At 36.8% G+C, this 27,752-nt stretch overlaps 1 protein-coding gene and 1 non-coding gene across 2 annotated transcripts; one reads left to right on the top strand and one right to left on the bottom strand.

Annotated features, from left to right (window-relative positions):
• The first annotated feature begins 17,393 nt into the window (after positions 1–17,393).
• LOC122283594 lies at positions 17,394–17,501 on the top strand. Its single transcript, XR_006230992.1, has one exon. It is a non-coding gene; the product is annotated as a small nucleolar RNA R71 (small nucleolar RNA).
• Positions 17,502–23,929: 6,428 nt separating this feature from the next.
• LOC122282667 (expansin-like B1) lies at positions 23,930–26,125 on the bottom strand. The gene is made up of 4 exons (XM_043094636.1): positions 25,764–26,125; positions 25,421–25,527; positions 24,664–24,981; positions 23,930–24,400 (listed from the first exon to the last, which is right to left on the bottom strand). The coding sequence occupies exons 1-4, from the start codon at positions 25,912–25,914 to the stop codon at positions 24,212–24,214; spliced, it is 765 nt and encodes a 254-aa protein (XP_042950570.1). The 5' UTR covers positions 25,915–26,125; the 3' UTR covers positions 23,930–24,211.
• Positions 26,126–27,752: the final 1,627 nt, after the last annotated feature.

The following is a 27,752-nucleotide window of genomic DNA, read 5'->3' as shown; positions in this document are numbered from 1 at the left end:
ATCTCATTTTTATCATTAATCACGCATATCTAATATCTGTGCAAGTTAGTTATTTAACTTACTGAGATTTCAAGGAATCTCACTGTTGTAGTCCCACTACCATTTCTCCAGAATGGTAGAAGTTATGTTAGGATCGGCATACGATGAGCAGGATAAACCATTGGCTTCAGATGGTTGAGGAGGAGCTTGATATGGATAGGAGGTTGGACTTGATTTTAACTTTCGTAGCAATGGCTCTATATGCTAAAGAACGGATGCGAGAGTTAGTCTGATTATGTAGATTCTATATCTCCCACGTTGTGTTGAACTCAAATAGACCTCTTAAGTGAGGAAATACCTATTTATGGTTTATAAATCATCATGATGTTTAGTTTATTCTAGCATTAATGATTTTTATCACCTTTATTTCCATTGCAATTATTGCATACTGCTAGCTAGTTGCATAGTAGGATGTATTGCATATTAACTGTCATGAACGGGGAAGTATGTAACTTTATGTTGCATTTCTTAACACTTCAAGTCTCCATTCCATTCCAAGCCAAGGTTGGGGGCATCACAATTGTGAAGTCTTGAGTAGTTCTGCAACATCAGAAATGTTGGTTAATGAGTGTAGGCAGCTGCGTGTGTTGGATCCAAGCAATTTATAATCATTTCTTCAAGCAAGGAATCATTGAGTATTGCCCTGAAAAAATTGAAAAAAAAAATTAAAAACAAAGAGAATTTTTGAAAAGAAAAATATAATTACAAGCACAATTGTGCACTAATCTGTGCACCAATATGATGTGATTAGTCAAAAAATAAATTTTATTGAAAATAGTGTTAATTTAAATTTTAAGTATGAATGAATCAGTATTAGTACACAAAAGTAAAAAGCAAAGTAACCAAAGCTGGATGGACCAGCATCTTTTTAGTGAGAGAAGCTCTCCCTTCTCTCTAGGTTAAAAAAAATAGAAGCGTCCGAGGGAGGTGGAGCTTTGGCTCCTCCCTCCCTCCCCCAACCTTTTACAGCTTTCATTTTCGTTTTGGTCAGTAATGAGTCTGTTTCTCTTCTGTTTTGGTTAGAGTCAATAAGATCCGTTTTGGCTGCGATTTGGTGGTTGAAAGGCCACCACCAGAGGTTCTCGGTTTGCCTGTTTCGTCCCGAGGCCTCTACCTGTTTATTTCACCCAACTGGGCGGAGTTTCATTTCTTGTAGGGGTGGAGGTTCTCGGTTATTCGTTTTGGCCGATGCTCCTGACTACTTTGATATAGTCTCCTGGGGGGACATCTCAGAGGATTCCGGTGTGAGTGTGGGTAGGGTATCTTGCTCCAGAGATGATGGTTTTGCATGATGGTTTGGGGTGCTTCCTACGAGGTAAAGGAGCTCTGTTTTATCCATGGAAAACAGAGGTTTTGATTCGGGTGGTATGCTGAGCTGCATGGAGGGGTTGAAGCGGTTTCTGGAAAGGAGTCTGGTCACAACTTACGGTGGACATTCCCATGGTTGGTGGCCGGAAATCGAGAATTGCAGTTTTTAGATGGTGTTTTAGCTTTTTTCTTTGTTTTTGTTTTGGTTGTTTAGATCTGGTTTTTTGGTTGGGCGTCTGGAATAAGCATCGGTTCCGTCTCTGTTTTGGTGGTGGTTTTGTCTCTGTTTCCGTTTAGTCTGGCTGAAGTGGAGTATGTTTCGGTGTTTGTGGGCTGGCGACGGTGACGGGGATGAGTCCATTGTGCAGGGAGTATGTCGTGTCCTGATCTAAGAACTTTCTGTTGTCACAAACCTGTAGGGATGAAGGGCAGAGCAGGAGCCAAACGGGGGAAGGATGCAGAGGTGAAGACAGGCAGCGGCGGCTTGGGGATGCGATGAAACCCTAATCGGGTTGGGCCCCCATGTTCCTACGGGTTGGACCTTTAGCTCGGGCAGGGCCTTTTAGATCAGGCGGGGCCCATTTGTGTTTTGTGTTTTGAGTCCTTTATGTTGTTTTGTAGTTAATCTGTTTTTAGTTTTTATATAATAATAAAAATAGGTTGGTGTCCCACTCCTCTTTTGGAGGAATGTGGGTGTTAGTCCTACTCCTCTTTTGGAGGAGAGTAGGTGTGAGTACTCTTCCTCCTTGGGAGGAGAGAGTGTGGTTGTACTCCTCCTCCTTGGGAGGATGGAGCGTGTGTGTACCTCTCTTCTTCGGAAGGAAGGTTGGTTCAGCTCTGGTTTTGACAGAGCGCTTTCTCTCTTGACTGCTGTCAGGAGAGAAGGTGTAGAAGTTTAGACAATGTCCGTCACAAAGAAATTTGTTGACGGGGAAGCTCCTGAGCAGTTGCGTTAGTTGACTTAGGGTCATTGATAAGTCACAGTTGTAACTTCGTCTATTAATGAATGCAATGAAGCATATTTTCAAAAAAAAAAAAAAGCAAAGTAACCCGCCCTAACCTTCCAAGTAAATACCCAAAGAACCTGAATAGAACTAAACTAGATCAGGAAGACCACCTGGAAAACAAAAGCTCATGAAACAATACCAGCTAAGACTATAAACTCTAAAGTTTCAACTGAACCAACAAGAAAGAGAGCTGGTAGTACTATATTGGGTGATATCTCTAACATCCAAGGCACTAAAAGAACAAGATTAACCCTCAAGTGCTCTGAGGCCAACCAAGCCAATCTTTGTGATGATCCCCAACATCTAGCAGAGGTTGCAAGACAACCCTGCCAAGACAAATGAACATTTTAAGCTGGAATTGCCGAAGGCTTGGGAACCTTCAGACAGTTAGCTTCCTTAAACTCTTGGTTAAGGAAAAGAGCCCATCCATGATCTTCCTCATGGAAACAAAATGTGGAAAAGGAAGAGTGGAAGATGTTGAAAGAGTTCTTAAGTTTGAGTCTTTTGTCGTTGTTGATTGTGATGCCCCCAACACCCACATATGGACACGTGGGAATTGAAGCGTCGGGATGATGACAACACGGGTCACACATTCCATCGCCAAGTGCCAAGTGTGTACATGCAACAAGTGTACAATAAAACCACACAACAGATAATAAAAGTCTTACAACTAAGTACTAGAATTTTGTTTAAATACAAACTCGCTTAAATCACACATAATAAAATATTACAAGTCTCAACATTGTTTCAAATCTAAATTACATAACATAAAAACTAGTAGAGATAACTTTTAACATAAAACAACTCCAAGTCAAAACTCTGGTGGAGCCGCCTCCTTAGGCTCAACCTCCTCCTCCTCAACCTCTGCATCAAAATTTATGGTACCAAAATGGTGCCGCAAGTAAGTAATAATCCAAACACCACAAGATAAAAATATATTACACTCAACAATATGCATGAAAAAATGCCAAATGCACATGTCCCAAAATCCACATTTTTCCATGCACGCCAAAAGTCTCATTTGGCCTCAAAATATTTCCTTTAACCTTTCCTTGCCATTTTTCCAGAATATGGCTCAAAATCCAAATCTCAAAACAATTTCTATTTTCATTAACCGAATGCACCATGACCTCCCCTAGGAGTCGTCCGCACACCTTGGCTCCCTTCGTCACACCACGGGTAACGACCATGCGTGTGACTTCATAACGAGCGATGCTCAATTCCGCGCCCCACGCGTACGTAACCAAGCATCCTCTAGCCCCCGCCAGTAGAGGAGCCACAGAGTCGATACGAGAGCATTACCATCCCGCCCACTCCCGTTGTCGCCCAGCGACAATCCAAGGGACATCACTCAGTATATTGTTCTCCCGAGTAACCAGAGGAGCTCCACATAGATAATACCCCATCTCGGCTTGAGGTCGTGATATACATGTACCCAAAAACTATTTACATATGAAAACCCAATTTTCATAATGCAACACATGTAAATGTATGCCATTATGCGAAAAATCTAATTTTTTATTTTTTAAACATGAACATGCATGCTCCATGAGATGCACACATCAAGACCCATATTATCCAACAAATCTTAACATCAACAACAAACAAATAACTCTGTCCTCAAATCCATCTGACCCCCGATTTCTCAAACTCAGTCCGGAATAATCAACCAGTCACAATTTATTGTAAAAGTAATAATATATTTAAATCTAAAATGAAGTTTGAAAAATACTGACAGCGCTATATAATAATTTTCAAATGATCAACAAGCTAAAAAGGGCGAGAAAAAAGCAAAATAACAGTGTAAAAACATTGTGATTGTGGGTTATAAAATACCCACTTTTGAATGGGGATGAAACAAGGCTTGAGATTTATAGGGAATGACTTAGAGATATTTATGAAACTAGTGGAAGTGAGGGTATGCCATGGGTGGCAGCGAAAATGACGGTAGAAGGCCAAAACTCCCAAAATGAAAAGTGAGGTTGTGGGGGTTGTCGAAGCTGGAAATGTGTGGTTTAGGACAGCAAGAAGTTGGTCATGAAGCTGTGAAGAGGTGGTGGCCGGAGGTGGAACGACGGCGGCGGAATGGCTCAAAAACCATGCGAATTGGTGGGGCTCACGGCGGCACGGATGGAGGTGACATTTGATGGGGATGATCACCGATCAGAAGGGAAGAAATCTGAGTGGGTGGTGCAGGTCACAGCGTCGGCAAACGGCGGCTCTAGGCAGCTGAAGAAAACGGCAAAAATGGGGAAAGGAGAAGCTTCACGCGCACGGGAGGGAGAAAGTCGAAGGAAAAAGAGAAGAAAAAAGAAAGAAAAAGAGAAAAGAAAGAGAGAGGAGAAAAAGAAAAAGAGACAAAGAAAAGATGGGGAAAAGAAATGAGATCCAGTCCTCACCTCTGAAGTCCAGAAACTAATCCGACGAAAACAACTTTAAAGGCTATAAATCGAATAAAATAATTTAAACATCACATCTAGCTAAAATATAATAAATAACTAGTAAATACTAACAACAAAATTTTAAATCCAAAAACCAACTAAAATAAATTGAACAGAAATTTAAACTCAAAACAATAATTAATATTACGAAAGCTCTATAGAATAATTTTTACAGCTAAATAAGTTCAATTAAAATACGACAATTTAAAATAAAAAAACCAATATTTTAATTAAATTAAAATACTTCTTCAATAAAAACACACGTAAAAACAGGGTATCATATCCTCCCCCCTTAAAATAAATTTCGTTCTCGAAATTTACAAGTTCAAACACTAACTTTAAAGTAAGCTACAAGATTCCACTGAGACTAAGTTTAAGAAACATACTACCATTTACTCAAACAAATATGGGTACTGCTCTCTCATGTTTGCTTCTCTCTCCCAAGAGAAATCTTGAGCTAACGGATCTCCGCGTGCCACCTTTACCAGAGGTATCATCTTGAAGCTCAACTTTTGCTCTTTTCAATCCATAATTTGAGTCGGGACAACCTCATAAGTAAGATCTAGTTGTAGTTGAATACACTCTAGGTCGACAGAGCATGGCTCTTGTTGTCCAAAACTCTTCTTCAAGGATGACACATGGAAGACATCATGAATTTTTCCAAAATATTCTGGCAATGCAATTCTATAAGTGATGGGCCCTACCTTCTCCAAAATTTGAAAAGGGCCAACATATTTCGGATCCAGTTTCCTCTTTTTACCAAAGCTCTTAACTCCTTTCATGGGAGAGACTTTGAAATAAACCCAATCACCTTCCTCAAAAGATAATTCTCTGCTCCTTGTATCTATATAGCTTTTCTAACGATTCTGAGTTATCACCATTTTATCTCTTATAATTTGAACTTGACTTTGCATTTCCTGAATTATCTCGGGCCCAATTATCTTATTCTCCCCAACTTCATCCCAACACAATGGTGATCTACACTTCCTTCCATAAAGAGCTGCATAAGAAGCCATCTGGATGGACGCATGGAAACTATTATTATAAGTGAATTTTATAAGCGGAAAATGATTTTCCCAACTTCCTTGAAATTCTTTAACACATGCCCGCAACATATCTTCAAGAGTCTGAATAGTGCGCTCTGATTGACCGTCTGTCTGAGAGTGATATGCAGTACTAAACTTCAACTTAGTACCCAGAGCTGCCCGTAAACTCTTCCAAAAATGAGATGTGAACCTTGGGTCTCGATCCGATACAATACTCTTGGGTATCCCATGCAACCGCACTATCTTTTTTACGTACAAGCGAGTCAACTTTTCCAAGAAATCAGTATTATTAACAAGAAAGAAATGAGCACTCTTGGTCAACCAGTCAACAATCACCCAAACTGAGTTCTTTCCATTAGGAGTCCTCGGTAAGCCCACTACAAAATCCATAGTAATGTCGTCCCATTTCCACTCAGGAATAGGGAGGGGTTGAAGCATACCAACGGGTCTTTGATGTTCGGCCTTGACTTGATGGCATGTGTCACATCTCTCAATATACAAGGCAATATCCTTCTTCATCCCTTCCCACCAATAATTTTTCTTCAAATCTCGATACATCTTTGTACTATCAGGATGAACTGAATAGGGGGCTGTATGAGCTTCTGCCATATTTCGCTCCTTGAATTCTGAATCTTTGGAGATTACTCTACGATCTTGGAACCGAAGATTTCCATCCTTGTCCATACTATAATGCAATGGCCCTCTAGATTTTTGGACTCTTTTTCTAATATCTAACAGCTTCAGGTCCTTCTTTTGAAGAGTTTTCAATTCTTCAAAATCAACTATTCGAATATCAAGAATTGAAGATAACACTTCCTCTTGTTGTGAACTTTCGATAAGAAGTCTTCTCATCCAGGAAAATAGTGAATCCAATCCCGACGATTCAGCTTCATCTTCCAAGTTCGACTTCCGACTCAAAGCATCTGCAACTATATTTGCTTTCCCTGGATGATAAATGATCTTGCACTGATAATCACTAATTAATTCTAACCATCGCCTCTGCCTCATGTTGAGATTCTTTTGAGAAAATAAGTGCTTCAAACTCTTCTGAGGTCGTGGGGGCTACTCCGGTGATGGATCAAAGTTGAAAATAGGTCGTTTAGGACGGCAAGAGGTCAGTGATGAAGCTGTGAAGAGGTGGTGGCCGGAGGTGGAACGGCTCAAAAATCGTGCGGATTGGTGTGGCTCACGGCGACTAACTGCAGCACGGATGGATGTGAAATTTGGTGAGGATGATCACCAATCAGAGGGAAAGAAATCTAGGTGGGTGGTGCAGGTCACGGTGCTGGCGAACAGCGGTTGAAAATGGGGAAAGGAGAAGCTTCGCACGTGCGGAAGGGAGAAAGCCGAAGGAAAAATAGAAGAAAAAAGATAGAAAAAGAGAAAAGAAAGAGAGAGGAGAAAAAGAAAAAAGGGAAAAAGAAAATATGGAGAAAAGAAATAAGGTCCAATCCTTACCTCTGAAATCCAAAAACTGATTCGACAAAAACAACTTTAAAGGCTATAAATCGAATAAAATAATTTAAACGCCACATCTAGCTAAAATATAATAAATAACTAGTAAATACTAACAACAAAATTTTAAATCCAAAAACTAACTAAAATAAATTGAGCAACAATTTAAACTCAAAACAATAATTAATATTAAGAAAGCTCTACAAAATAATTTTCACAGCTAAATAAGTTCAATTAAAATACGATAATTTAAAATAAAAGAACAAATATTTTAATTAAATTAAAATACTTCTTTAATAAAAGGACACGTAAAAACGGGATATCATATTAATAGTAGAGAAAGTGCTAGTGGTTTGGCTCTAATGTGGAAAGCTGACACTAAGGTGGCCATCTACAATTACTCAAGGTGGCACATCGGTGCCCATGTTTCGAGCTTTATAGGGGACCAGACTTGGTTTTTGATAGGTTTCTATGGTCATCTAGAGACCTCAAAAAGAAGGAGTAGCTAGGAATTCCTGAAAGAACTTAAACCTCTGGACCAAACACCTTGGCTTTGCAGTGGTGACTTCAATGAACTGACCTATCAGGTAGATAAAATGGGAGGACCTCCCAGACCCTATAGACAAATGGAGATTTTTAGAGAAGCACTTGAATGGCGTTCCTTGAATAAGCTAAGGACAGAAGGACCAAAGTTCACTTGGGCTAATACTAGAACTGGCATAAATCATACCAAAGAACTATTGGACCGAGCCTTAGGCAACCCAACCTGGCTACAAATGATTAAAGATGCTTCTTGCATGGTCATACCTGCAGTAAATTCAGACCATTCACCCCTAAACATTTGTTTAGATTGCAAATGGAACATTGGATCTAGCAAGGCCAAACTTTTCAAATTTGAAGCTGCATGGAACTTAAAGGAAGGGTGTGACTCTACTATTAAGGAAGTGTGGGGAATGGCTGCTCCAGGTGTTAGCCAAACTGACAGGATGACTAGAAGACTTAGGAATTGCAGTTCAATATGGAAGAAGTGGAACTCAACTTAGAATAGAAGAACACCAAGTGAGATTAAGGAAAAAATGAAAAGGCTTGGAGAATTACAAGACTAGGACTGTGGGGATCAATGCCATACATTTTCAAGCTACAAAATGAGATTGAAACTGCATTAGCTGAGGAACACTTGAAGTGGAAGCAAAGAGCAAAACAACACTAGATGAAAATGGGAGATAAAAATACAAAATTTTACCACCTCCATGCCACCCAAAGAAGCAACACAAACAGAATTAAGCAAATACTTGATTGCAGGGGTAACTTGGTCACTGGAAAACAACACATAGGGCCCATGCTATCCTCATCTTTCATTGATTTATTCACATCCTCGAGACCCTGTGGAATTGAAGAATGCCTAGAAGACTTGCCTCAGAAAGTCACACCTGAAATGAACACATACTTGACAAGGTTGTTCATTGCAGAGGAGGTTAAGGAAGTAGTTTCTTAGATGAATGGATTGGGTTCCCCTGGACCAGATGGTTTTCCTACTCTATTCTATCAGTCCAAGTGGGAAGTGGTTGGGAAAGAGGTCACTAACTTTGCTCTCAATATTCTAAATGAAGGGGGATACTTGGAGGGAGCCAATGACACCTTCATTACCCTCATCAGAAAAGTTAAAGAGACCAAAAGAGTTGCTGATTTTAGAACCATTAGCTTATGCAACATTTTATACAAAATAGGAGCTAAGGTTATTGCAAATAGACTCAAATTTATATTGCCTAACATCATCTCTCCAAACCAGAGTGCTTTTGTTCCAGGTAGGGCCATCATAGACAATATCTTAGTGGCCTATGAAGCTCTCCACTCAACGTCTACAAGGTTGCAAGGGAAATCTAGTTACATGGCTTTCAAACTAGATATAAGCAAGGTGACTCGAGGTCGAATGTGCTTCCAAGTGTAGAAGTGTCAAGTTGTATCAAGGATAAATCCAGGATCGTATTCCACAGGGACAAAGGGTTATCAAAGCGTATATGAGATTTTTAAGTAACAAATGTGTCGATTATGAGAGATGAAAATAAAATTAAAATGCAATGCAAAAAAATTAATCAAAGTTGAAATTAGAGTTTCTAATCAAAAAGGTAAATTAACAAACACTTGGGTTGGGTTTGAGACTCTCTTTATTTTGGATTCTAGATAATTTTCTCGATTAACAACCCAATCAAGGCATTGATAATTGGAAGATAAAAAGTTATGCTCAAGTTTTGCAATATTTTTCTAAGGGATTCTCTACTTTACTAGCCAAACACACATTAACAAACAATCGAGAGAAGCCTTGATAATTTTCAACCTTTTGTTGTGCCTTACGTCAACAACAAAACAAGAGCAAGAGCCACAATCTATTTTCAATTTAAATCCAACTAGTAACGTAGTGAAATCAATATTCAACAATAAAATATTGCATTAAACTAGAACCGAAAATAAATTAAATCTCATTCCACAACCCAAGTTTCTAAAATTAGCTACACATGATAACTCTAACAACAAAAATTAATCTAAGTTGAACCATGCTAAAATTTAAGAGAAAAATACCCAAAATAAAAATAAACACCAAGCTGAAAAGTAAAAAAAAAAGGCCCAATGAATTCGCAAGACCTACAAGCGGGAACGACTAAGAACTAAGAAGCAAAAACTGGGAAAACGAAAAAGAAAAAAAAAAGCTAAAAACAAGAGAGAGAGCTCCCAGGTCCCGTCCGAACAAAACTAAGAAGAAAGAAATAAAAATAAAAATATGGCCGACTAAAACTCCAACTTCCGAATGTAAACGTAAAACGTAAAGCAGAAAAAAAAGTAAAATCACACCAGTTGACTCCAGTAAGAGCCAAGAGGCAGAGCTGTGAAACGAAAAAAAGAAAAAGAAATAATATCAAACCAGCCGACCAAGGTAACCAAGGACTACCCTGCTGCTCAGGTATGAACCAAAAGCAAGAAAAATGAATGAAGGAAAAGCCAAAACCAGCCGCCTCCTGTCTCAAAAATGAAAAGAAGAAGAAAATAACTACTGCAGGTCTAGAACGAAAACAAGGTGTAAAGTTCTGCTGCACCGAATGAACAAACCAAAAAGAAGCAGAGAAAAATCAAATAAAAACTGCTGCTAGCGTCCAAAACAGAAAGCAAGAATGAAAAAATAAAACCAACCCCAGCCCCTTCTAGTCTAAACGAAAAGTAAAGTAATGATGTATGAAAACACAAAAAAAACTAGCTCCTCCTTCATGAACGAACCAGCCGTATAAAAACAAGTTGAAAAATAAAGAGTCAAAAGCCAGCCCGATCCCATGTGATCTCCTGCTGTCTTCAACTGCTAAAGGTTACCACCGAACGAGAAAGAAAGAATTAAATCTCTGTTGTCTTCAACGTGCTGCCTCATAGATGCCAGCGTGATCTTCTGTCAAAGTTGAGGGCCAGCTGCTTCTTTTCTTTTTCTTCTGCTGACCTGCTGCATGTGTGCTGTCCATGTGGTCCGAATGATACTTGCACTTTTCTGCATGTGTGCATCTGTTGGTCTGTTGCATGGTTGCATGTGTTGGTCTGCATGTTTGCATTTTCTGCATGTGTGCTGTGTGAGTCCACTGCATGGTCCGAATGGTGCTTGCACTTTTCTGCATGTGTGCATGTGTTGGTCTGTTGCATGGTTGCATGTGTTGGTCTGCATGTTTGCATTTTCTGCATGTGTGCTGTGTGAGTTCACTGCATGGTCCGAATGTGTGCATTTGAGTCCACTGCATGTGTGTGTCCGAATGGTGCTTTGATCTCTATTAGATAAGATTCCATAAAACCATAGTTAACTTCTTCTTTTTTTCTCATAGGTCCCATTCTTTCTTTCCTTCCATAAATGTCCTACAATATATAAATGAATTGATATTATAGTTTAAGTATTTCAAGGGCAAATATGAGACTTTGATGTGCAAAAAGATTGGCATCAATTAATTTGACATTCAATATTAGAATTTGATGCATAATTAAGTGTTCAATTCTTATTTGATAAAATAAATCACTCATTTAAACAACTTAATTATGCAATTCTAACCCTTTATCACACCCCCCAACTAGCTTTTTGCTAGACTCTAGCAAATAAAGTGAATGAATTCATGCAAAGATGAGATTTCCAACTACAATTTCAAAAGAAGTTCGAGAATCACATGCCATGAAATAGACTTGTTGAGTTTAAAAGCACTGGAGATAGATTAATCTGAATTTTGTATCAACTAAGAGATTTACACACAATTTAGTTAATCAACCAAGGGAGTTACATGTAACAAAGTTTGCTTTCTTTCAAGTGCATGGAAATGGGGTTAGAATTCCAAGATCGACTACCAAGAGACATTAACGGTTTCAATCACAACAACCAATCTGAGAAAACCACATGGTCTTACTCTAATTCAAAACCATTGTAGTGGCGGCTTTCACGCCATTACACTTTGAAAAGCGCTTACTCTTTTTTTTTTTTGTAAGGACCCCTGTAATAGGCAGCCTTTTCCACTACACATATGTAATTTATGTTTTTAGATTTCCTAGTGGGGGAATCGGACCTATGAATGTGCACCTATCCACACTTTCACAAGTCAGCCCTTACCACTAGTCTACCTAAAGGATTTTTTTTTTTTTTTTGGATCCCTGGCTTGTCCCTTTTCTCATTTAATTCATTTCAGATCTCTTCCTAAGTCATTAGGATATGGTTCATTAGAGTCTCAAACAATTGAAGTATAAATCAACCAACAATGACTCAATGTAGTCTTTCTAGGCCTTCCGGGTATGTGTTGTGTGTGTTTTAGCAAAACTTTTAACATCTTTCCCTTGGTTTAACAACTAAATAAAAAATGGATAAATCCCTCTTTTGACATAAACTCTTATTTGCACTACATTCCACATGTTCCATGACCTCAACAAATCTTTTTTTATTTTATTTATTTATTTATTTATTTTTTTAAGTGGACCAAAATATGTCTAAGGCATGCAAACAGAGAAATAAATTCTCTTCCACCCCCCAACTACGTTGTAGCATTGTCCTCAATGATGCAAGGGAAACGAAAGAATTTATACAAAGAGAGTAGTTAAGGGGCAAAACAACTAACAGAAGAACCGAAAATTCAACGAAAACTGAAGGAAAGAGGAAAAGGAAGTACCTGGATAGCTTTGAAAGGAATGCAACCAAAATAAAAATAAAAACTGAAGAACAAAAGAAAACAATAAAAAGAGATGGATAGATCAAGAACCATCAATTAGGATCAAGCAAATGTAGAGTAGATTCCTCAGGTGCAAAGTTAGAAATAAAAGGCTTGAGCCTTTGACCATTAACCTTAAAAATGTTACCATTGAGAGGATTCATTATCTCTATAGCACCATGAGGAAAAACAGTTTGTACCACATAAGGCCCACTCCATCGAGACCTTAACTTACCAGGGAACAAGTGTAACCGAAAGTTGTACAATAACACTTTTTGATTAGGCTCAAAAGTCTTACGTTGGATGTGTTTGTCATGGAAATTCTTCATTCTTTCTTTGGACAACTTAGAGTTGTTGTAGGCATCCTTCCTCAACTCATCCAACTCAGACAACTGCAATTTTCTCACACAACCAACTTTATTAATGTTAAAACTGCATTGCTTAATGGCCCAATACGCTCTATGTTCCAACTCTACAGGCAAATGGCAAGCCTTACCATACACTAGTCTATATGGAGACATGCCCAAAATGGTTTTAAAGGCTGTTCTATAAGCCCACAAGGCATCAGACAATCTCAAAGATCAATCCTTCCTGTTTGGGTTAACTGTTTTTTCAAGAATGTTTTTAATCTCCCTATTTGCTAGTTCAGCTTGTCCATTGGTTTGAGGATGATAGGGAGTAGAGATTTTATGATGGATACCATACTTCTTCATTAAGGCCGAGAAATGCTTGTTACAAAAGTGGGTGACATTATCACTGATTATGGCTTTAGGCATGCCAAACCTTGCAAAAATGTTTTCTTTTAAAAATTTTAAAACAACTTGATGATCATTAGATTTGCAAGGGACTGCCTTAACCCACTTAGAAACATAGTCAACAGCAAGCAAAATGTATAAATAGCCATAAGAAGAAGGAAATGGTCCCATAAAATCTATCCCCCAACAATCAAAAATTCCAATCACTAGTATGGGTTGCATAGGCATCATATTTCTCCTAGTGATTCCTCCTAATTTCTGACAAGGTTCACAAGTTTTACAAAAACTAAAGGCATCCTTGAACATGGTTGGCCAATAAAATCCGCTTTGAAGAATTTTGGCCACTGTTTTGTGGGCTGAAAAATGCCCACCACAAGCTTCCGTATGGCAAAAATTTAAGACACCAGAAATTTCGTCATTGGGTACACACTTCCTAATGATTTGATCTGAACAATACTTGAAAAGGTAAGGATCATCATAGAAGAACGATCTCACCTCATGCATGAATTTCCGTGTATCTTGAGCGCTCCAATGAGGTGGTGTTTGTCCTGTCACCAAGAAATTTACTATATCAGCAAACCAAGGCAAATTTTTAACTAACATAAGATGTTCATCAGGAAAAGAATCAAGAACAGGTGTCTGTTGTTCAGTTTCAGCAACTGTGAGCCTAGACAGATGGTCGGCTACCACATTCTCTACTCCTTTCTTGTCCTTGATGATAATATTGAACTCCTGGAGTAAAAGTATCCATCTAATCAACCTTGGTTTTGCATCTTTCTTTGTCAATAAATACTTGAGAGCTGCATGGTTAGTAAAGATGACTATAGGAGAACCAAGAATATATGCACGAAACTTCTCTAAAGCAAATACCACAGCAAGTAATTCTTTTTCAGTAGTAGAATAATTTTTTTGAGCAAAATTCAAAGTTTTACTTGCATAGTAAATGACATAAGGAAGTTTGTTCCTACGCTGTCCAAGAACAGCTCCTACAGCAAAATCACTTGCATCACACATGATTTCAAAAGAAAGTGACCAATCAGGAGGTTGAAGAATAGGAGTAGTGGTTAGCAAAGTTTTAAGCCTACAAAAAGCTTCTTGACACTCGGGTCTCCAATCAAATTGTACATCATTCATCAATAGCTTACATAAAGGCTTAGAAGTAGAGCTAAAGTCTTTGATAAATCTCCTATAAAAACCCGCATGCCCAAGAAAAGATCTAATGTCTTTAATTGACTTAGGTGTAGGAAGTTTAGAAATCAACTCAATTTTTGCTCTATCTACTTCAAGTCCTCTAGATGAAACAATATGTCCCAGAACAATGCCATGTTGTACCATGAAATGGCACTTCTCCCAATTAAGTAAAAATTGCTTCTCTTCACACCTGGCCAAAACAGCTTGTAAATTGGTTAAACAACTCTCAAATGAATCACCAAATACAGAAAAATCATCCATAAACACTTCTAGAGTGGTTTCAATCATGTCACTAAAGATGCTAAGCATGCATCTTTGAAAAGTTGCTGGTGCATTGCATAAACCAAAAGACATTCTCCTAAAAGCAAAAGTACCAAAAGGACAAGTAAAGGTGGTCTTTTCTTGATCCTCTGGTGCTATTTCTAATTGATAGTAACCGGAGAATCCATCTAAGAAACAATAAAAGGCATGTCTAGGAACTTTTTCTAACACTTGATCAAGAAAAGGCAAAGGAAAATGATCTTTCCTAGTGGCGGCATTCAACTTCCTATAATCTATACACATGCACCAACCAGTAGGAATCCTTGTAGGAATCGATTCATTTTGTTCATTTTTAACAATGGTAAGCCCGGATTTTTTTGGAACTACATGAATAGGACTTACCCATTTGCTATCCGAGATGGGGTAAATGATACCCACATCAAGCAATTTCAACACCTCACCTTTAACCACTTCCTTCATTGTGGGATTCAACCTTCTTTGCATTTGCCTCGAAGGCTTTGCATCATCTTCTAAATAAATCCTATGGGTACACTCCAAGGGACTTATACCTTTTATATCAGCCATTGTCCATCCAATAGACTTTTTATGCTTCTTAAGGACCTCTAGCAATTTATCTTCTTGTTCACTAGTTAAGTGAGAAGAAATTACCACAGGGAAGGTGCTTTGTGGTCCTAAGAAAGCATACTTCAACTCCAATGGAAGAGGTTTGAAGTCCAAAGTTGGGGATTGCTCCTCCAAAGGCTTGAGGGTTGATGTCAATGGTGGAAGTTGCTCAAATTTTGGCCTCCATGGTGGAGTAACTTGCTGACCTATTGAGGAAACAAGAGATGAGTTAGTAACATTATCAAATATTTTCAAATCTTCTTCAAATTCCTCTAAAGAGTCAATAAGTTGAAAGTAACGTGCAGAATTTTCATCAATGAAATTTTCCAGCAAATTCACTTCATGAACTTCTTCAACTTCTTGCGGTTGCCTGCAAAGATTAAAAATATTTAGCTCCAAGGTCATATTTCCAAAACTCAACTTTAAAACTCCACTTCTACAATTTATGAGTGCATTAGAAGTAGCCAAGAAGGGTCTTCCTAAGATAACAGGTGGTTGGAAGGTAGAATGATTAGTCAATTGCATGTCGAGTACGACAAAGTCTACTGGATAGTAGAATTTGTCTACTTGAACCAAAACATCTTCCACAACTCCCCTTGGAATCTTAATAGACCTATCAGCCAACTGCAATGTGATAGAAGTAGATTTCAACTCACCCAATCCAAGCTGAACATAAACATTATAAGGCAATAAGTTCACACTTGAACCTAAGTCTAATAATGCTTGGCCTATTTTTGAGCTCCCTATCATGCAAGCTATGGTAGGGGATCCTGGGTCCTTGTATTTGGGAGGAGTGTTGGTTTGGATAATAGCACTAACCTGCTCAGTAAGAAAAACTTTCTTTTGCACATTCAATTTTCTTTTTACGGTACATAAATCCTTTAAAAATTTAGCATAGGTAGGAATCTGTTGAATAGCATCTAACAATAGTATATTAATCCTAACTTGCTTAAAAATTTCAAGAATTTCAGCGTGATGCTTATCTTTGTGCAAAGGGGCTAACTTTTGAGGAAAAGGTGCAAGTGTAGTGCTTGGGACACTTTCAGATTTCAAAGGATCATGTGCCTCATTTTCAGAAGGAGGTTTAGAAGTGTTACCATTCTTTTCTACCTCTTGAGCTGGAATGCCAATCACCTTACCACTTCTCAAGGTTGTAATAGCCTTGACTTGCTTGACATTTGAATCTCCTGCCACACTTTGAAATTGGTGGTTTTGACGTTGGGGATTAGGCTGAGATTGTGCAGGGAACTTCCCTTTCTCTTGAGCACTCATGGTTGTAGTCAACCTTGTGACTGACCCTCGAATCTCAGCAATGGCTTGTGAATTTTGACTATTGATAGCAGCTTGGCTTTGCATGAATTGCTGAAAATTGGTGGACAGCTGCTGGAAGTTGGTGGATAATTGCTGGAAATTGTCTTCAAGGTTCTTTTTCTGGGCTGGCACCATGTGGTTGGCATATTGAGATGGTCCTGGACCTCCTGGGGTAGTGTAGGGTACAATTTGTGAAGGACCAGCTATGTTGGGTGCAGGTAAAGCAGCTTGTTCACCCCTCCAACAGAAATTAGGGTGATTTCTCCATCCCGAATTGTAAGTGTTGGAATAAGGACCTGAAAAAGATTTAGCAACCATATTAACAGCATTAGATTGATCCAAGAGAACTTCTTTGAAAGCAGGAATGGTCGGGCAATCATTAGTTGAATGCCCTTGGCCCTCACAAATATTACAGCTCAAGGTAATCTGAGGTACAGCTTGTACTTCATTCACTTTCTTCATTTCTATGGTTTCTAATTTCTTAGAAATCATAGCCAACCTAGCATTCAAATCATCTACTTCTCTCAGATTATATTTCCCACCCCCTGAAATTGTCCTTGAACTTTCCGACCTATCATGAACATCAGATGTATCCCATGATTGTGCATTTTTAGCTAGATAATCAAAATATTCAAAGGCTTCCTCAGGTTCTTTGTTAAAAAACGCTCCATTACACATGGTCTCTACAAATTGTCTCATTTTTTGTTGCAACCCCTCATAAAAAAAACTAATGACCCTCCAATTCTCATATCCATGATGGGGACATGTATTTAAAAGGTCTTTGAATCGTTCCCAACAATGATAAAATGTTTCCACATCCTTTTGGCCAAAATTCATGATCTGTCTTTTCAAGGCATTGGTTCTATGTATGGGAAAAAATTTCTTTAAAAACTCCGTCTGCATTTCTTGCCAAGTCCCAATGGATCTTGGTCTTAAGGAATTCAACCATGCCTTAGCCTTGTCTTTTAAGGAAAATGGAAACAGTTTCAATCTTATGACTTCATCAGTGCATGTTCTATCCATAAATGTGGAACACACTTCTTCAAACTCTTTGATATGCAAATAGGGGTTTTCAGATTCCATACCATGAAAGTGTGGTAACAATGGAATCATGCCGGGTTTGAAATTAAAAGCATTTGCATTAATAGGTAAAATGATGCAAGAAGGTGTGCTAGTCCTAACAGGCTGAAGATACTCTCTAATAGTCCTGTTTGGATTCTCCACTTCCTATCATGATGCTCAGTTTCAGCCATGATGCTATCAGTGTCTGATGATGATTCTACAGAAGATGATGCAGAGCTTAAAGATGTCAATGATTGTGTCCTAAACAGTCGAGATGTATGGTCTCTAGTCCAACTAGTCATAAAAACAAGAGCAGATAATAAAAGACCATGAAAAATAAACAAAGAGAAGGAAAAAAGATTAGATGTCACCCAGGCTGTGAAAAGGCTCACAGCTCCACAACGTCCTCTCAGCAGTGGAGGAATGCTCTAATAAGCACCAGTTGTCCCCAACAACGGCGCCAAAAACTTGACTCGAGGTCGAATGTGCTTCCAAGTGTAGAAGTGTCAAGTTGTATCAAGGATAAGTCCAGGATCGTATTCCACAGGGACAAAGGGTTATCAAAGTGTATATGAGATTTTTGAGTAACAAATGTGTCGATTATGAGAGATGAAAATAAAATTAAAATGCAATGCAAAAAAATTAATCAAAGTTGAAATTAGAGTTTCTAATCAAAAAGGTAAATTAACAAACACTTGGGTTGGATTTGAGACTCTCTTTATTTTGGATTCTAGATAATTTTCTCGATTAACAACCCAATCAAGGCATTGATAATCGGAAGATAAAAAGTTATGCTCAAATTTTACAATGTTTTTCTAAGGGATTCTCTACGTTACTAGCCAAACACACATTAACAAACAATCGAGAAAAGCCTTGATAATTTTCAACCTTTTGTTGTGCCTTACGTCAACAACAAAACAAGAGCAAGAGCCACAATCTATTTTCAATTCAAATCCAACTAGTAACGTAGTGAAATCAACATTCAACAACAAAATATTGCATTAAACTAGAACCTAAAATAAATTAAATCTCATTCCACAACCCAAGTTTCTAAAATTAGCTACACATGATAACTCTAACAACAAAAATTAATCTAAGTTGAACCATGCTAAAATTTAAGAGAAAAATACCCAAAATAAAAATAAACGCCAAGCTGAAAAGTTAAAAAAAAGGCCCAATGAATTCGCAAGACCTATAAGCGGGAACGACTAAGAACTAAGAAGCAAAAACTGGGAAAACGAAAAAGAAAAAAAAAAAAGCTAAAAACAAGAGAAAGAGCTCCCAGGTCCCGTCCGAACAAAACTAAGAAGAAAGAAATAAAAATAAAAATAAAAATCTGGCCGACTAAAACTCCAACTTCCGAATGTAAACGTAAAACGTAAAGCAGAAAAATGTAAAATCACACCAGCCGACTCCAGTAAGAGCCAAGAAGCAGAGCTGTGAAACGAAAAAAAGAAAAAGAAATAATATCAAACCAGCCGACCAAGGTAACCAAGGACTACCCTGCTGCTCAGGTATGAACCAAAAGCAAGAAAAATGAATGAAGGAAAAGCCAAAACCAGCCACCTCCTGTCTCAAAAATGAAAAGAAGAAGAAAATAACTACTGCAGGTCTGGAACGAAAACAAGGTGTAAAGTTCTGCTGCGCCGAATGATCAAACCAAAAAGAAGCAGAGAAAAATCAAATAAAAACTGCTGCTAGCGTCCAAAACAGAAAGCAAGAATGAAAAAAAACCAACCCCAACCCCTTCTAGTCTAAACGAAAAGTAAAGTAATGATGTATGAAAACACAAAAAAAAACTAGATCCTCCTTCATGAACGAACCAGCCGTATAAAAACAAGTTGAAAAATAAAGAGTCAAAAGCCAGCCCGATCCCATGTGATCTCCTGCTGTCTTCAACTGCTAAAGGTTACCACCGAACGAGAAAGAAAGAATTAAATCTCTGCTGTCTTCAACGTGCTGCCTCATAGATGCCAGCATGATCTTCTGTCAAAGTTGAGGGCCAGCTGCTTCTTTTTTTTTTCTTCTGCTGACCTGCTGCATGTGTGCTGTCCATGTGGTCCGAATGATACTTGCACTTTTTTGCATGTGTGCATGTGTTGGTCTGTTGCATGGTTGCATGTGTTGGTCTGCATGTTTGCATTTTCTGCATGTGTGCTGTGTGAGTTCACTGCATGGTCCGAATGTGTGCATTTGAGTCCACTGCATGTGTGTGTCCGAATGGTGCTTTTGATCTCTATTAGATGAAATTCCATAAAACCATAGTTAACTTCTCTTTTTTTTCTCATAGGTCCCATTCTTTCTTTCCTTCCATAAATGCCCTACAATATATAAATGAATTGATATTATAGTTTAAGTATTTCAAGGGCAAATATAAGACTTTGATGTGCAAAAATATTGGCATCAATTAATTTGACATTCAATATTAGAATTTGATGCATAAGTAAGTGTTCAATTCTTATTTGATAAAATAAATCACTCATTTAAACAACTTAATTATGCAATTCTAACCCTTTATCACAAGGTCTATGACCATGTGGAGTGGTAGTTCCTCTCTTCTGTAATGGCAAAGCTGGGGTTTGACAAGAAGGTAATCTCCTTGGTGTTGGAATGCATCACTTCAGTCTCATACTTAATCCTCCTGAATGGTGAACCACAACCCCATTTTAAGCCAACCAGAGGACTAAGACAAGCGGACCCCCTGTCTCCCTACCTCTTCATTCTATGTGTAGAAACCTTACCAAATCTACTCCACAAGGCAGATAGATAAGGAAGTATTACCAGTGTACCAATGGGAAGAGGCCCTATCAAAGTCAGCCACCTATTCTTTGCCGATGACAGCATGATTTTCTTCAAATCTAACTCCCTAGAATGGAGTAGACTTATGAGAATTTTGGGTCAATATGAGAGTGCCTATGGTCAACTGCTCAACAAGGAAAAGTCATCAATATATTTTAGCAAGAATACTCCAACAACCATTCTGAGAATAGCAAGGGTCCAAGCTACTGGTTCCTTTGAGAAATACCTTAGCCTTCCAACCATGGTGGGGAGAGCAAAAACTGCATCATTCCATGGACTTATTGACAAGGTTTGGGCTCCAGTCACTAATTGGAAAACCAACTACCTTTCCATAGCAGGTAAAGAGATCCTACTCAAATCTATTCTACAGGCAATTCCCACCTACACTATGGGCATCTTCCTCCTACCTCAGTCCATTATTTATAGACTGGACCAACTTTTAAGGAAGTTCTGGTGGGGATTTGAGGAAAATCAAACCAAAATTCAATGGGTCAAGTGGGCAAATCTGGCCAGGCCTAAGGACCAGGGAGGTATGGGATTTAGGAGCTTCAAGAGCTTTAATCTAGCCCTACTAGCAAAACAAGGGTGGAATATCCTAACTAAACTTGAAAGTCTACCTGCCCAAATTCTAAAATAGAAGTACTATGGCCGAGATTCCTTTTTGGCAGCTAAAATGGGACATAGACCTTCACTGGTATGGAGAAGCCTGAAAGTAGGACTTGGTATTTTGAAGGAGGGACTCCTGTGGGAAGTTAGCAATGGAGCTAAGATCAAGATATGGGAAGACAGGTGGCTGCCCAGACCTCACATCCTCTTTTCTAATCCTGACAAGAATGAGAACTCAACAGAAACTCTAGTGGAGGAGCTGATAGACCCAGTGCTAAGGAAGTGGGATGAAAATATCCTACACAATCTATTCTCACAGGATAGTGTAGATATCATTAAAAGCATCCCCATTAGCTTAGGTGGTAGAGAGGATCGATTGGGATGGGGAGGAACATCAAATGGCATCTTCTCAGTGAGAAGTGCCTACCATCTGCACAGGGAAATACAAACCAATCTAGAGAGTGGCACATCAAAGAACTCAAACCAAGAGGGATTCTGGAAAGATATGTGGAAGATGAAGCTGCCAAGTGGAGTGAGAATGTTCCTTTGGAGGGCCTGCAGTGAGGCTTTGCCCACCATTAGTAACCTGTACAGAAGAAAGATTAGAGAGGACAAGATATGCCCAGTATGCCATATGCAGGAGGAAACCTCGAGCCATGTATTGTGGAACTATGAAGCTGCTCAAGATGTATGGGGATAGGCCAGTAGACATATCCAAAAAATGACCATCAATGAGCCATGCTTTAAGGAAGTTTGGACCCAGATGAGAGAGAGGTTATCCCAAGTTGAAATGGAAGAAGCAGGTATGATAGCAAGACTCCTCTAGACTAGAAGAAATGACTTTGTGCATGGGAAAGCATTCAGACACCCAAACTCAATTATTCAAAAAGTAGCAGCTAACCTGATATGCTTCAAGGAAATTCAGAATAAAACCTTGGTTGGAACTAACAGGGGTAGCAGACCGTGTGTGAAATGGAAGAAACCCCCAGAAGGAAAATATAAACTCAATTGGGATGCTGCCATGGACATGTCGAGAGGTCTGGTAGGCATGGGAGGCATAATTAGAGACTGTAAAGAAGAGGTGCTAGCAACTCTAAGAGCCAGAAGGAAAAGAATTAAAAGATTAAGATAGGCTGGGCTGGGCGCAATTAGGGGAATATTTTTGGGTTGGGTTTATAAAAAAAACATTTGGACTTTTCAATCCACTCAATTTTAGATCTTATAAAACAAAAATTATAAAATTTTGTATAATAAATTTTCATAAAATTGTTTACAAAAGAAATTTTGCGCATGGTTTAATTCCGTTGATGAAAATGTTTAGAAAAATATTTTAATGTTTTGCTTTATATTATTTGTTCCTATTTTCAGTGTTGTAAATATTGAATTAAATATGTAGTTAGTCATATATTTTGCTCTGTTTTTACTAATGGAGCAATGAAGTTGAAAAGGTTGGGCTTTAGATATAAAAATTTAAATCTCCGTTTTAATTTTTTGGGCTTTATATGTGGAAAATTAAATTTTCTATAAAATTATATTAAAAAAATAAATTTTATTGTTATGTCAATAGTTTATTTCTTTTACTTTATAGTTTAATGACTGATCCACTATTAGTAACAATATTTAAGAAGTTTGAAAATTTCTAACGTATTACAATTCGTTCAAATTGTTTTCCTGGTCCTAAAAGATGAAAGTTTATATTATAGTTATATGATTAAATTATTTATTTCTTAATAATGTATTTCATAAATTTAAGATTAATACATTATTATTATTTTTTTTTGGCAAGTAATAAATATACGACATTTACAAAAGAGGTGGGTTGGGTTGGGTCTGGGAAAGGTTTTGGGCGGGGTCTAAAAGAAAGATTTAGATTTTTGTATCCACCCCATTTTATCCCTTATTAAAATAAATTTTAAAAATTTTAATTGAAAAATAGAATAAGCACAAAAACAAAGAGAAAAAAAGACCAAAGTTTAGAGAAACATAACATTTAAAATGCTCAGTTAGAAGGGAGAAGTTAGAGAGAGAAAGAGCAAAGAATGAAGAAGTTGAAAGGGATTTTCGAGATGAGAGAGTATCAGAGAGAGGGAGAGAGAAGCAGAGAATGGAGAATATCAGACAAATTCAATCTGTGTAAAATGTTATTACAAAAAAATTTAAAAATCTTAACTCCAAAGTTATAATAAATTTTAATAACGTTAAAATTTTAAAACGTTCTTGAAAAAATAACATAATTGTTTAAAACATTTTCTTTAAAATTTTTTATGCTTGTAATATATAAGTACAAATATATTTGTGAAAATTTTTATATTATAGTTATGAATACTTTGCAGATAATATGTCATGCGTGTTGTAAGCAAGTAACATGACAAAATTGGTTAACTAGGCAAACGCGCACGTTGCCCTTACTAGTGTAAAAGAAATCTTGGTTGCACACAACATTACAATGAATCAGAGACAGGCTATTCTACAATGAATTGCACATCAATTATTTGAGGCTTTTCGTAATTATACACAAACTATTGGGTTCATTCGTATACGAACGAGTTGGTCCAATATATGGTTTGAGTTCTTTTCGAGTAGTTGGATGTCGGCCTCCCGGTAGGCATGCATGCAACCAAAATAGGGAAAAGTGTCTAAAAAAGGATGTTTGTTTGTTATGCTTAATTTTTTGTTTTCATTAAAAAAGTTTTATTTATAAGTAGGTGTAAATTAGGACACACATGAATTCACAATATTGCTGATCTGATAATATTTAATTTATAAGCAAAATTTATAAGTTTAAATATTGCAAATAAAATGTAAAGGAAATAGTTATAAGGAAAATTATTTGTAACTTCATTCTTTATAATTTGAAATTTATTCATACTCATGATCTCTAATCACTAACCCCAAAGCACAACATTAACCTGGCCTATTATTTATATTACAACATGACCAAGAACACTTCTACTGACAAAGCATACGATACAATACGATACCACCTTAGTAACTAGAGAGAAACTAATAATCAATTACATAGTAACCCATGCAATGATCATACTTATATCTAATGAAACATCAAAATATTATTAAAATTGAAAGAGCTTTCTAATTGGTTTAGAGCTGAATGTTTGAGTCATAAGCATCCCCAGCATTCCACAAAGCAGGCAGATTATTTTGGGATTCCACCCATTTTCTGCCACCCACTTGAAACCTTATTTTTATTGGACCACTTGGTACTGAATTAGACATGTCCCACACTGCCCCGAAGGATTTACGCATGCCCCTCCACTGTTTGCAATCCTCCTGCAAGCACCATCAAATGAACAAAGAGGCCATCCGATCCATCAGTTTATAACATTGATCATCATTTCATTTGTTTAATACACATCTTTTAATAACAACTTGTTGTGCAAATTTAGAGCGTGCAAGTTGCAATATAAAATCTTTAATAAAGAAGTAAAAGTCATTAAAAATTTTCCTTTTTTTTTTAGGCTTGCTCCAAACTCTCAAAGTCTTGGAGTTTCATAAATTCATACAGCATTACTTAAGGAATTATATGAATATACCTGACACAATTGGACGGCTGTGATGTCATTTATACCGGCTGCATATATGACTGCTATAGCTAGATAATTAGGATATCTGCTTTTCTCATGGACTTTGAACATAAGGTTGTGACCAGGGTAGCGACACGAGATCCTCTGGTATTCTATGTCGATCACGCCGCGACTAAACAACTCCTTGGCCCCTTCGGAACCACGGCGTGCCAATCTTGCATAGGCTTGGTAGCTGAGTATGAAGTCAGTTTTGTCACCTCCACCATGGTCAGTCACCACCACATCCACTCCACGCTTACTGCAATATTGGGATGATGTGCACTTAACCTGAAGAGTCATCACCAACAAAACCAATAATCATACATGCTATATTATTATTATTATTATTATTATTGAGACCTAGTAAAGCAAATTATATAGGTTAATTTTTCATTAGCGCTATCTAACACAATGATTGTCCTTGAGCCTCATATGATAGGAAGAGTGTTTCGAGTTAAAGCAAGCTCAAACAGGTTGGGGTAGACCATGCAAGCTAGTGTGTTATTCTTTAATTATTCACAACACATGTCCACTTAATTATCCATGCAATAGTACCATGCATTATATGATTTATAATTTTAGTGAGTACGTAAAATATTACATATTATGGAGCCCATTATATTTATTAAAAAGTCAAAATCTTAATATTTTCTTCAATAAATTGATGTGGCAAGCTTCTACATCAGCAGTGTATTTGATGAGTCCAAAAACAGGCTTGTAATTTTACCCGATAGCATGCACCACAACCAGCTCCATTCCTATACAGCGTAGAGACTCCAGTCACGCTGCCATCATTGACAGTTTTTCCGAATTCTCCAAACCCACAAGCTCCACCTATTTGATCACCATTTCATGAGTTCAACTGTACATAGATGGTATAAAAACCAAATAATTTTTACACATTGCTAATAATTGGTATTAATCAGTATTTGGTAGAGAAAGAAAGTTGTTCAAAATAGTTGAGCAAATAATTCTTTCAGCATGCATGCACATAATAAGTTGTAATGCATAGTTATGAATAACTCCAAATTGGTAGCCAAATAATATCTAAAAGTGTATCGCATGCGTACTTGGACTCGCATGGCCATTATGACTACCGTAGTAGGTTGCTCTTGATGAGTAAGTAGAAATGTCGTGAGAGGTGCATAGAGCAGGCAAGAGCAGTACCATACAAATCAGACAAAGAATACCAACTTGGTTTTCAAGTACTGCAAGCCCCATACCTTAATGGCAAGGTTTCTTGATAAAGGGTAAGATAACGGAAGAAAGAGACCAAAACCAAAGCTCTAATTAAGAAGCCTGCAGACTGAGTTGTAGAAGAAAATGGATGAGGAGGCTAATTAGAACTGGGAAGCAAAGAAATCATAGTCTAGCATTTATAGGATTTGAGGGGCGACCAGGAAAGGTCATGTGTTGAAGTGAGAGAGGGACCTTTTTCTCCCACTTAGGGAGGAAGGGAATTATATTTAGAATTATATATATTATTAATGCCAATTATATGTAGTGGGTGCTAATTACACAACATATATATATATAATTAATTTTAGAAAAAAATAATAATAATAAAATAATCTAATATATTATGGATTCAAAAATCCATAATCTAATATATGAGTTTTCTTGAATGGAAAAGACAATCTCTAAAATATATAATTTTGCATTTGTATATAGAGAAACTAATACTTTAGAGCAATCTCAATTCTCAATGGATTATCATTCTAAAGTTAACCCAGATTTTAACTTTTGCGACATGAAAATGTCCTAGTCTATTCTATTCACATCTAATCCGATTATCTATTTATTTTTTATATAATAAAAAAATAATATTTTTAATTTATTTATTTTTATAATATTTTACCATTCAACCAATTGTATATATTAATTAATAATCATATTCTAATTAAATACATGGTTAATCATATTCTACCTAGAAAAGAAATGCAATGCACAACATAGATGATTTTTATTTTACATTTACTGTAGCATAAATTGACTGTTCATACACTTTGCATAATCCACTACACAGGATATTTTGTCCTAGTAGCTCCCAACAGATATTTGTTTTGACCATTGGGATATTTTTTTTGACCATTGTAAAGAAGTCTTTTAAGTTTTAATTATTGTATACATGTACATTTTGTCGTCAATCAATTTTTTATTAATACTTAAATAATAAACTTTAATAAAACATGTTGGTCTATATTTTTTTTCGTGTACAAAACTTTCTTATTTAATAAAATAAAAAGAAAAGATAAAGAAAAATAAAAAGGGTAGTTTTTACTTTTTACTTCCTTTTTTCCATTGGGATGCTAAATTTCAAGTCACCCATTCGGAATCTAAATTATAATTTTTATTTTATTTCTTTTTCATATATTTATTTAATTAGTAAGTAAAAAATAAATAAATAGAAAAAAGATATCCAGAGCGATTATTAAAATTAATTATAAGATTTCAAATATTTTTTATTAAATAATATTATATACAGTTACTTTTTCGTATATTTTACTGTTATGATTAATTTGATTAATTTTTTTTAATATATAACTAATTATATCTGTTAAATATATAAAAAAATAAATAAAATAATTAAACATAAAATTTTTATTTCTTATTTAAATAACCCACTAGCTAGACTAGCCATCTCATATCTGTTAATGGCATAGACGTGCAACGTTTCTACCGAAAATATTTGGATTGGTTTAAAAAGTCAGAAGCGCCATCATCTTCGTCCTCATGGACACATCGCACTAATAAGCGCGTGACTTATCTTTTTGGTGTCAAGATTTGGATTGATATGAATGGAGTTTGCGGTTTTAATACTCTTACCCGAAACTAAAGGTTGGTTTGAAAATACATCTTATTCTATAATCCTTATATTATTTTATCTTATTTTTTATTTAAATATAATTTAAATATAAATAATTTAAACTAGTCATTATAATTTTTTCAAATTTTTATACAAAAAATACAAAATAATTCAATTTTTTCAAATCTTCATATAAAAATAATATTATAAAATATTATTCTAACAATATTTTAATTTTTAATATTTTTTATTT

Source organism: Carya illinoinensis, chromosome 11, assembly GCF_018687715.1.
Source record: "Carya illinoinensis cultivar Pawnee chromosome 11, C.illinoinensisPawnee_v1, whole genome shotgun sequence".
Lineage (NCBI taxonomy): Eukaryota > Viridiplantae > Streptophyta > Magnoliopsida > Fagales > Juglandaceae > Carya > Carya illinoinensis.
The sequence above is the reverse complement of the archived record's forward strand: the minus strand, read 5'-3'. Positions and strand labels throughout refer to the sequence as shown.

Bases quoted from the DNA above. Each gene is read 5' to 3' on its own strand.
- LOC122282667 (XM_043094636.1), bottom strand. From the start codon at position 25,914: ATGGGGCTTGCAGTACTTGAAAACCAAGTTGGTATTCTTTGTCTGATT. The intron at 25,528-25,763 runs GTACGCATGCGA...GTGATCAAATAG, and splicing joins TAATGGCCATGCGAGTCCAA to GTGGAGCTTGTGGGTTTGGA. The intron at 24,401-24,663 runs GTATATTCATAT...TGGTGCTTGCAG, and splicing joins CAGCCGTCCAATTGTGTCAG to GAGGATTGCAAACAGTGGAG.